The 12,082-nt window shown below is 35.4% G+C and overlaps 1 protein-coding gene across 2 annotated transcripts in view; it reads left to right on the forward strand.

The window, feature by feature from the left end:
• The window catches only part of MCU (mitochondrial calcium uniporter), a 185,904-nt gene that overhangs the window by 137,196 nt on the left and 36,626 nt on the right, over window positions 1-12,082 (forward strand). For both annotated transcript variants that reach the window (XM_060406663.1, XM_004021456.5), the window contains exon 2: window positions 2,647-2,716. In XM_060406663.1, coding sequence (XP_060262646.1) covers window positions 2,647-2,716 — 70 coding nt within the window. The remainder of the gene's footprint in view (window positions 1-2,646; window positions 2,717-12,082) is intronic.

A 12,082-nucleotide genomic window follows, 5' to 3' on the forward strand; every position in this document is an offset into this window, starting at 1 on the left:
CATAACAGAGTTTGATAATAGTCCATTGTTTAGGAGGGCATAGAGACCACATACTCATTTAGTGAATTAGAGTATATTTGATAGGTATGCGAATTCATATAACCCCCTTGAAAAACAATTTGATAATAGCTTTCAGAAGTTGCAGAGCATGTGTCTTTAACCTAGCACTCTCTGTTGAAGTCTTTTGTTCTCAGATGTCTGTGCCCGCATGTAAGGATATTCATTCAAGTATCATGCTCACGTTTAGTTGCTTCGGTTGTGTCGGACTCCATGGGATTCTCCAGGCAAGAATGCTAGAGTGGGTTGCCATGCCTCCTCCAGGGGATCTTCTGACCCAGGGATTGACCCAGGTCTCCTGCTTTGCAGTCAGGTTCTTTCCCATCTGAGTCACCAGGGAGAATCAAGTATCATGTGTCTATTGACAGACAACATTATTATTATTATTATAATGTATTGAAGGGACAAATGACTAATGGGACTATAGCATGCTACCATTTGCATTTTTAAAAATCTCCACAAATGCTTAGACATATATGCACACACTTATGTATATATAAATAATGTCTGATAGACTCTCCGGATTTAACAAAATTAATTCCTAATGAATCAAAGATTTAAACCTGAGAAAATAGAGGCCATGGAAGAGTTCTCTGGAGAGGAGAACTGAGCAGCTGGACCACAAAGATGGGAGGAAGACCAATATTTTGTGTAAAATAATTAATCTTTTACTTAGTTTTTGTTCTTTTGAATTTTATATCATAGACTTGCTTTTTCCGGTCTAACTAAATAAGATAACTTAAACATTTTAAATAAGAGCATCTTGTTAAACCATAGCTAGGCATCATGAGAATTGATACTTTTGAATTGTGGGGCTGGAGAAGACTCTTGAGTCCCTTGGACAGCAAGGAGATCAAATCTGTCCATCCTAAAGGAAATCAATCCTGAATATTCATCGGGAGGGCTGATGCTGAAGCCGAAGCTCCAATATCTTGGCCCCCTGATGCAAAGAACCGACTCATTGGAAAAGACCCTGATGCTAGGAAAGATTGAGGGCAGGAGGAGAGAAGAGCTGCAACAGAGGATGAAGTGGATCACCGACTCAATGGACATGAACTTGAGCAAACTCCAGGAGAGAGTGAAGGACAGGGAAGCCTGGCGTGCTGCAGTCCACGGGGTCACAAAGTTGGATACAACTTAGATACTGCACAACAACAAAGCATCCTATAGTTACGGTTGAGCCAGTTGAGACCTACAGAGGACGAGATCCAGGCCCTCTGTATTTTTTGTAAAAGATGGGTAGCAGTATTGAGGCCTGGGTTCTAATCCTGATTCTGATATGTGGCTCTTTGTAAGTCCCTTTCCCTCTCTGAGTCTCAGTTTTCTCATTTGTAGAATGAGTTTGGACTCATCTTCTTTTTCAAAACATCCTTATGGAGCTAAGGATTCTTTGGTCCCCATTAAAAGTGTTGAAGCAAAGGATTAGGATTGTAGGATTTCCCAGCACACCTGTATTTAACCAGTGCCTTCTTGGATCTCTGAGTAAAATTGAGTTTAACTAAATATTTTGAGACCAAAAAAAATCTGAAAGTGGCAGTCTACACTAAAGTTGTTATGTATATTAGCTTAAAGATTCTCAATGACGGCATCAAAACATTAATGTGTAATGATCAGCCATGAAGTCTCAAGTGATTTAAGTGGCTTTTTCATTTTTAGAAAACAGTCTTGCATTCTGCATGCTTTCTTAAGCTGGTAAGAGGTAGGAATTTATGATACTAACTTGAAAGATGTCTGTTATACACCATAGTCTTGTTAGGTATGCATTGACTTAGAGTCCTAAATTATTTTTGTTTGGATTCTTGGAGTGGAATATAATATCTGGCTCTGAGGCTAATATGTTGGGTTTTAGTCCGTTAATGTGTTCTTTTCTTCCTCCTTTAATACTTTTTGAGGGTAGGAAATTAAAAGGTACAAGGGAATAAATTAAGCATTTAGCAACTCAGAAACGTATTCAATAATCTTTCTGAAACTTAGTTTAATTGTGAGAGCCTAAGTTCTAAACCTAAATCTACAGTGACACTACTCTTTGAGGAAGTAGTAAAGGTGGATATTAGTGTGAGTTCCCTCTAATATTCAGAAGATGATAACGATTAAAGACTCCAGGAGTGAAGTTGCCTGACCAAATTAAAACGAAAAAAGGAGAGTAAACAGATAGATGTCTCCCCAATAACAGTAGAGTAGTGATATAGCTGTTTAATAACTGTCTTAGACCTAGTGAAAGACATAAAGGAAATCCAGGTCTAAAAACTAGTAAGAGGAACAAGAAACAAAGTTTTGTTTAGACTTGACAGTGCTTAAAACCAGTACTAAGTGTTTAAAACACTAGATGAAAAAAAACAGTTTGTATGGGTGTGTGTGTGTGTGTAAATGTGTTTGTATGAAATCTTGAAATAAACCAAAATGCATCACTAACATCTTAGGATGAAAAGAGTTTGAGAGACTTCCTTTATCTGGATTTTTAAACTCTTCCACTAAAGGATACATATTATTTAAATGATTTTAAAGCTATTATTTGTTATATTCATACCCATATGCATGTAACATCTGTTGTGTGCCCTGACAATGGATGTGTCTTTTTGTGTTTTCTAGGTACACCAGAGGCTCTCTTCTTGGCCTAATTTGGGAGCTGTTTATTGCAGTACTGTTGTGCCCTCTGATGGTGAGTTATGGCACATTTTTTTTAATGTCCAGTGCTTTTTTTTTTTTTCCTTTCTCACTGTTTCCCACTCTCAGATTGACATACAAATTTATTTTTCTTAAAAAATAGGCCAGAATCAAAACAATTGGAGAGTTTCAATAAAGAGAGAATTTCTCCAGTATAAACATATTGTTCATAGTGATGAATCCTCTCAGCTTTTGCTGAAGCATTTCACTTAGAAACTTCTTGTTTTAATAATATTGTCTAAAATTGTTAAATATTTGGTGTCAGTATCAATAAATATATATTCATTAAGTTATATATATTCAGTGATAACTAAGTCACATTCCAACAGTACTCTTGTACCAGTTTTATTATGATATTCAGTGGCAAATAATTTGAACTAGTGATTTTATATTGAAATTTTTATTATTAATTATATCATGTAATACAGTTATCATTATCCTGTGTACCAATCTGTATGTGCTATGTGCTGTGCTTAGTCGCTCAGTCATGTCCGACTCTTTGCAGTCCCTGGACTGTAGCCCACCAGGCTCCTCTATCCATGGAGATTCTCCAGGCAAGAATACTGGGGTCAGTTTCCATGTCTTTCAATGATTTAACAATACTAAAGTTGTACTGGTGTGTCTGGCTGAATGTTATCCCAGGATATAAATGCTAGTATGTTGCCTCTATGTTGTATGAGGGATTGAAGACAATATTTTTACAAAGGTAAAATGATATATACTTTTGAAAAAAAGAGTTGCTCCCAAAATTCCTACGAATACTATTGTCCTTCTTGAGAAAATCAACTTGTATTACTTATCAAGAAACAGAAGCAGAAAATTATTTGATTTAATGAAATTTGTTGTCCTTTCTACTCTCAATTTATGTACCTTTCTTATTTAGTACTTCTAAATTAATCTTACTTTAGGCTGGTATAGCATATAAGAAAACTCTGTTTAACGCACAGCTACTTCAGCAGAATTTAGCCACCAGTAGTAAGCGTCTCTCCCATCATTGATTCTTCACTACTGTCATGGCTACTGGGTCATGTTCTATTAATATATCAAATGAGGGCTTGATCCTGTTTTTTTAAAAAAAGTGCAAAATCCAAAATACTACATTATATACCTGATGGACTATAGTCCAGAGGGTCGCAAAGAGTCGGACAAGACTGAGCACACACACACAAATATTATGTATAATATATAAAATATATACTGCCTCTCAGTAATTGCCTATTAATTTTGTTGTTGGACAAAATGTTCTAGTTATGACTATGATAGCTGTTGTAAAATATAGAGTATCTTAAATGTTTAACCTCCCTACCAAAGCAATGTAGAAGGTTCTCAATTTTTCTTGTGTCATAAATACTTTCGAGGATCTGGTAAAAGCTTTACATTCTCTCTCTAGAAGAAAATTTTACATACACATAGGCAATGTTACATAGAATTTCTTAGTGATACAGGCTCTCTCAACCCTGGTCTCATGAACCTCAGCTCAAGAACTACTTTGGCCACACTGTGCACACGCGCACGCATATCCCTGTACCCAGGCCCACGGTCCCGTTGATGAGAGGCATTATGCTTAGAGGTTGTGTTTAGCTTTGTAATCAAGATTTGCATCCCAATTTTCACTTTTAAGCCATGGTTTAATCTTAGACAAAATAATTGCCTTGTTAAAACCTCCTGCCTTATATGTGAAATGGAGATAGTAATAATTATTACCTCCAAGAGAAAAATGTGCTTATCCAACAAAAACTTTTATTGTATAAAGAGTGGTGTGTGTGGTAGTGTTAAAACCTTAATCAAAGCAATGTGATTTAGGGCTTCTCGTTTTAATTTCTCTATGCCCCAGATCCTCCTTTGTAAAATGACTGTATTTTATGTACCATAAAATTCATGTATCATCATGCAAGCATAATAACAATCCAGCTTTAGACTATTTCCTTACCCCAAAATGTTCTCCTGTTCCTGTTTTGTAACCAGTCCCTGCTCCGACCCTAAGGTTTAGGCAAACACTAATCTGAGGCAAACGCTAATTTGCTTTGTCTCTCCTCCTCCTTTGTAAAATTTCATAAAATGAAATTTTTATGACTGCATGGTTTATAGCCTATTTAAAGGCTTTCAAAACTTTCAGGGGTTCCCCTTCATAGTAATGAAAAAACTCCAGTACTTTGGCCACCTCATGCAAAGAGTTGACTCATTGGAAAAGACTCTGATGCTGGGAGGGATTGGGATCAGGAGAAGAAGGGGACGACCGAGGATGAGATGGCTGGATGGCATCACTGACTCGATGGACGCGAGTCTGAGTGAACTCCGGGAGTTGGTGATGGACAGGGAGGCCTGGCGTGCTGCGATTCATGGGGTTGCAAAGAGTCAGACACGACTGAGCGACTGAACTGAAGGATGAGAACAATTCTGCTATAGACAGGTTGACTATATAATTTATCACCCAACCCAGGATACTTTTGAGAATACATCGAGGACAACCAGAGTTGTCCTGACAGTTCTAAATGCAGTAAGCCAGGACATATCTTCACTGTAGGTAAGTTGAATAAGAGCAAGAAAAATAGTCTCCCTAGCTGCTTTCATTTCTCTATCCAGAAATGTAATGCTACTTAATTAGCCTTGTATTGAGAGCTGTGATAGAAAGAAATGTTGTCTTGTAGTTAATAAAAAATATAAAATTTCCTTACAAAAATTGTTTGAGGGCAATTAATTTTAGCAATGAACAGTTATCAAAATTCTTGGTTAATAATAAACAATCATCTGTTTAATCCAAATATAGACAATATATATAAATTCTTAACCTAAGTAACTAGATATATGCCCTAGTTTTTTTGTTTTTTGTCCCATTACTTTTGAAAAAGCTTTATTTATATGTATTTTATGTACCATAAAATTCATGTAACATCATGCAAGCATAATAACAATCCAGCTTCAAACTATTTCCTTACCCCAAAATGTTCTCCTGTTCCTGTTTTGCAACCAGTCCCTGCTCCGACCCTAAGGTTTAGGCAAACACTAATCTGAGGCAAATGCTAATCTGCTTTGTCTCTCTGTAGTTAAACCTTTTTTTAAATGTCATATAAATGGACTCATTCAATATGTAGTCTTTCTCATCTAGCCTCTTTTACATATCCTAATGCTTTTGCGGTTTACCCATATTGCAGCATGGTTTGAAGTTCTTTGTTTTTATTGTTGAGTAGAATTCTAATATATGGAAATAAACGAAATGCACATTTAGTTTTTCAGTCACCAAATGAAAAACATTTGGATTGTTTTCCATTTTGAACTATTAAGAGTAATATTGCTATCAACATTTGCTTATGTCTTTATATCTCTTGAGTAGATATTAGGAGTGGGATGTCTGGGTCATATGGTAAGTATATGTGTAATTTCTTTATTGAAGTATAGTTGATTTATACTGTTCCATGTGTACAGCAAAGTGATTCAGTTATACATACATATGTATATTATTTTCAGATTTTTCCTATTATTTGTTATTATAGATATTGAATATAGTTCCCTGTGCTATTCAATAGGTCCTATGTTTTTTATGTGTTTTATATATGGTAGTTTGTATCTCTTAATTGCAAATTCCCAATTTATCCTTCCCCCTCTTTCCCCTTGGGTGCAAGTGTGTTTTCTATGTCTGTGAGTTCATTTCTATTGTGTAAATAAGTTCATTTGCATTTTTTAGACTCCACATATAAATGATATCATACAGTATTTGTCTTGGTCTGACTTAGTTCACTTAGTACAATAATCTCTAGACCCATCCATGTTACTACAAATGGCATTGTTTAAACTTTTTATGGCTGAGTAATATTCCATTATGTGTGTATGTGTATATATACATATACACCCGTCTTTATCCACTCATCTGTTGATGAATATTTAGGTTGCTTCCACGTCTTGGCTACTGTGAACAGTGCTGGAGTGAATGTTGGGGTGCATGTATCTTTTCAAATTAGAGTTTTCATTTTTCCCTTATATACGCTCAGGAGTAGGATTGCTGGAACTTATGGAAACTCTATTTTACTTTTTTAAGGAACCACCTTAATGTTTTCCATCACCGATGCACCAATTTACATTTGCACTAACAGTATAGGAGTATAGGAGGTTCTCGTTTCTCTACACCCACTCCAGCATTTATTATCTATAGCGTGAGGTGGTACTTCATTGTAGTTTTCATTTGCATTTCTCTAATAATTAGTGATGTTGAACATCTTTCTATGTGCTTCTTGGCCATCTGTATGTCTTCTTTGGAGAAATGCCTATTTAGGTCTTCTGCCCATCTTTTTTTATTGGGTGGGGTTTTTTTTTTGTATTGAGGTATGCAAGCTGTTTGCATATTATGGAAATTGAGCCCATTTTGGCCAGGTTGTTTGCAGATATTTTCTCCCATTTTGTACACTGTCTTTTTTGTTTTGTTTATGATTTCCTTTGCTGTGCAAAATTTTAAGTTTAATTAGGTCCCATTTGTTTATTTTTGTTTTTAGTACTCGAGGAGGTAGATCCAAAAAAATATTGCTATGATTTATGTCAAAGAGTGTTCTGCCTAAATTTTCCTCCAGGAGTTTTATAGTATCTGATCTTATATTTGGGTCTTTCATCCATTTTGAGTTTAATTTTGTATATCGTGTTAGAGAATGTTCTAATTTTACTCTTTTACATGTAGTTGCCCAGTTTTCCCAGCACCACTTATTGAAGAGACTGTCTTTTCTCCATTGTATTCTTGCCTCCTTTGTCATAGATAAATTGACCGTTAAGTATGTGGGTTTATTTCTGTGCCTGCTCTCCTGTTCCCTTGATCTATACGTCTCTTTCTGTGCCAGTACTATACTGATTTGATGACTGTGACTTTGTAGTATAGTCTGAATTCAGGGAGCTTGAGTCTTCTGGCTCCATTCTTCTTTCTCAAGATTGTTTTTGTCTATTCAGAGTTTTTGTATTTCCCTACAAATGAAAAACTTTTTTCTTCCAGTTCTGTGAAAAATGTCACTGGTAATTTGACAGGGATTGCATTGAATATGTACGTTGCCTTGGGTAATATGGTCATTTTAACAATGTTGATTCTTCCAGTCTAAGAACACAGCTTATCTGTACAACTGCTTGTGTGGTCTTCAGTTTCTTTCATCATGTACTTAACTTTTTAAGAAACTGCAAAACTGTTTTCCAAAGTGGCTGTCCCACTTTGCATTCCTACCAGCAGTATTTAAGTTTTTCAGTCTCCCTATATCCTCCCCAACACTTGGTATAGTCACACTTCTTGATAATAGACATTCTAGTGGATTTGTAGTATTATTTCATGGAGGTTTTAATTTGCATTTCACTGACAATCAAGATATTGGGCATCTTTTAATGTACTCATTAACCATTAAAATATGTTCTTCAATGAAGTGCCAAACTTTTTGCCTGTTTAAAATAATTGACTGTCTTAGTATTGATTTGTATGTGTTCTTTATATATTCCAGAAATTTTCATGTTACTTTTAAAATAATTTTGTGGGAAAGGGTGGATTTTTTAAAATCATGTTTTATTATTCATGGCTATTCATATACAGTTGGAATTTCTGTATTTATTGTCATCATTTATATTGAGGGCATAAACATACCCCACCACTGTCTTTCCTTCTAGCTTTTAAAAACCTAACAACAAAAAGGAAACACAAGTAATAAAATCACAAAAAATGATAGAAACAGAAAACCTCAGTGTTTTAATGTGGGCATATTTCTCACCAACCTAGATGTGACGTTGGGAAAGCTGAAACACCTTATTTTGCCATTTTAAAAATATATCCTACAGTTTGAACTTTTTTTTGGTAAGTAGGAGTTTCAGTTTGAAGTACCAAAATATGGTTGAACTTGTTGCATCACAAAAGTCTTTTTGAAGGCTTTTATGAAATTGACTTTCACATTGCTAAGAAAAACAACCATATGAACTTGGAAAGATGTTTAAACTTTCTGTGCTGACAGTATTTAAACTGGGTTAGTATGGAGCAGAGTAAATTTATATCACAATTCAGATGTCATCCATTCTAGGATTGCTATCATTTATTTCAATATTTTGAAGTAAGTTTTGAGGAAATCGGAGACTATGTCATTTCCCTCCAGAATGTGATGTGGTTAAACTACTGATATTGTTTTAAGGAGTTAGTTTCCAATTGTATCTGTTAATATACATGTTGATACAAAGAAAAATCCCTTATATGTGATCTCTTATGGAAATTAGAAAAACAGTTAACGCTAATGGCTATCACCATCTTTGAAACAGTGTTAAATTTCTTTTCCAAAATAACTACCAGGATTTTTTTTGTTTTTTTCTCTAAGAAAGATCTTGGTACTCTGTGGACAGATGGCACATCTTCCAAACTATGACCTCGGAGGAGAAAGGAGCTTTATCCATTGCAATAATGCTTTGTTTTTTTCATTGGCATTGAAGACTTCCACCGTCCCTAAAAGAGGCCTTGCCTGCTACCACAGAAGTAGTCAGTATTTTGAGAACAGGATTTTGTGAGAAAAAGAATAAATATATAAATTCTCCTTTGCTATATTAAACTTTGGATAGGAGTTTTGCTTTTTAAGAGAAGAGAAAGTTTATTACAAGGGAGTGTTTTTAATTATGTCTTGATTAACTTGGGGGATATTTGGGCCTTTATGAATGAGCATAATCTTCCAGTTCAAGACCTTACAGTCATTATTTTATACTTGGTAGGAAACTCATGAACCCTTTTAACCAAGCTGTAGCTCTGAAATAGAAAGAAGTAGACAACCTTGTGATTTTTTTCAGCTGCTGGAGAAAGTTTCTCTCTAGGCTAGTCATGAATGGAAAGGTTTATCAGTTTCTCTGTAAGAATTAGAAAAAACTTAGAGCTCTTGAAGATTACTTCCACTCAGAAACTTTAAAATTGGGACTTGGATTTCCAGTCGTTTCACTGTTGATACTGCATCAAAACAGAAAGTGATATAAATTCAATTCTAAGAGTCTTAGAAGAAATCTTAGGTTCCTTACACATGCTTAGCCAAGCACTATCTGGCAAAGTGAACTATGAGAGCTGTGTTACCACATACCTTTCCCAGAGTCTCTGAGTTTTTACAGCTTCTTTTCATCAAAACAGAAAGGCACAACCTTTTTAGATATTAAAGGTAATATTCAAGTTAGCATGTTCCAAAACCAAGCCATTATGTGACTTTTTATTCAAGCCAAACAATACCAGTCTTATAATTGAAATATCCTTTTATATAGAATTAAAGTTTATTTTCTGTTTTAATTTGTAAATTTTTATTTCTTAAAAAAATGACTTATTTATTTAAAATGAGGAAAAATGCTTCAATTTTTGTTAACATTTATTTTAAAAATATGGCAGTGTACTAGTCTTTCGCTTATAGTCTGCCATAACAAAATACTGTAACTTAAACAACAAAAATTTATTTTCTCACAGTTTTGGAGGCTAGAATTCCCAGATCAGGGTGTCAGCATGGTTAAGTTCTGATCAGAACTCTGATCCTAGCTGGCAGATAGCCACCTTCTCACTGTGTTTCCACCTAGTGAAGGTATGGGGAAAGGTCTTACTCTTCATATATAGCTGTTGTGCTATCAGATTAGCACAACAGATTATCAGATTAACTTTATCTTTTCCTTTAACCTTAATTACCTCTGAGTGACCCTATCTCCAGATAAGCACATGGGGAATTAGCGTTTCAAAAATACAAATTTGGGGAGATCACAATTCAGTCCATAACAGTTAATATGAAGGAAATAATTTTTCAATGCAACAAATGTGTTGTATCTAAAATTTTTATGTATAAATTGTTTGAATTTTTTCAGGAAATAGGTCTAAGAGGGGAATCCATACCTTCTTCAGGTTGTCAAGGAGGTCTGTTATACAGAAATACCTAGGAACAGGAATTGGTTTATATAATTTATGCTCTTTTTCTCCTTGTTGCCCTCGGTAGAACATGTCATTTTTGTTTTCTTGGGGTTTAAAGCCTTGACTGGAAATTTTCTCATGGAAATTTGTATGACTTTAGACTTTAGTTTTTAAGACTGTAGATTTTTAAAAAAGCAAGAAAAACTACCAAGGAAAGCATTTTTCTATATCCTCATTGAATCTTCTCAGCCTCCTTGTGAGTTATTAGAATCTCTGTATTAAAGGTAAGGTGAATGAGATAAGGGTATATTCAGTAATGTGCCCATACATTCAAGGTGTCTCCTGTGGTAGAATTTGAGATTTTCAGGAACTGTTTTCAAATCTGAGATTCCAACATCTATAATTCTTCTGCTACACTTTACTCTCTGTACTTTAGGATTATATTCCACTTTACACCATCCAGAAATTAAAGTGGGCCAAAAGTCAAGGATTAATGAAGTTACTTTCAAAGCAGCACCATGAAAAGAATTATTCTTAAAAAAGAAAAAAATGCTAGGGCACTAAATTAGGACAGGATTTTATTTTTACAAAACAATGTAAAATATTTAATTCTCAGAATGAATAGATGAAGGATGTGGATGACTTTTTATTTAGCCCAAATGCTTTTGACATTTATGAGAGTTTAATTATCTTCATAAACAGATTTTAAAAGAACCAGATTCAACAAAAGTTATATAGGTTGTTCTACTATTTGTAGACAAAAAAAGATGCACAACTTGAGAGTTGCAAATTAAGTTTTATTTGAGTCAAAATGAGGACTGCAGCCTGGGAGACAGCGCCTCAGATAACTCTGAGAAACTATTCCAAAGAGGTGAAGAGGGAGTTCATTGCAATCAGCGCTTACTTTACAAAAGATTTCTACTAGTCACGAGGAGCAGATATCGTCATTTAATGATTTAGTGCTTTTCTAGATATGAAGAGATGGAAGGATTGGGATGATGAAATCAGTTCCTGAAAATACCTAACTATCTAAAGCCCTGTTCCACCAGATTCTCTGGCTCACAGAGAGCCTCACTCCACCCTGAACTCCCTCAGTGGGTGTTGAAGGTCAACAGCTGCAGCCTCATAGGCTTCAACCGATGGCAAAAGCCCTTGTTGTTCATCACTATCAGTGCTCTGTGTTGTCATTGTTATTGTTCTTCAATCATTGCTAAGTCATGTCTGACTCTTTTGCAACCCCATGGACTGCAGCATGCCAGGCCTCTTGGCAAGTGCCAATTTGTAGTGGACATACTTAACATAAGACCAATAATGTGTGTCAGGTGCTCAGCCATGTCTGACTCTTTGTGACCCCATGGACTGTGGCCCATCAGGCTTCTCTCTCCATGGAATTTTCCAGGCCAGAATACTGGAGAGGGTTGCCATTTCCTTCTCCAGGGGATTTTCCTGATCCAGGGTTCAAATCCGGGTCTCCCACATTGCAGGCAGATTCTTTACCTTCTGAGC

Source organism: Ovis aries, chromosome 25 (genome assembly GCF_016772045.2).
Source record: "Ovis aries strain OAR_USU_Benz2616 breed Rambouillet chromosome 25, ARS-UI_Ramb_v3.0, whole genome shotgun sequence".
Classification (NCBI taxonomy): Eukaryota; Metazoa; Chordata; class Mammalia; order Artiodactyla; family Bovidae; genus Ovis; species Ovis aries.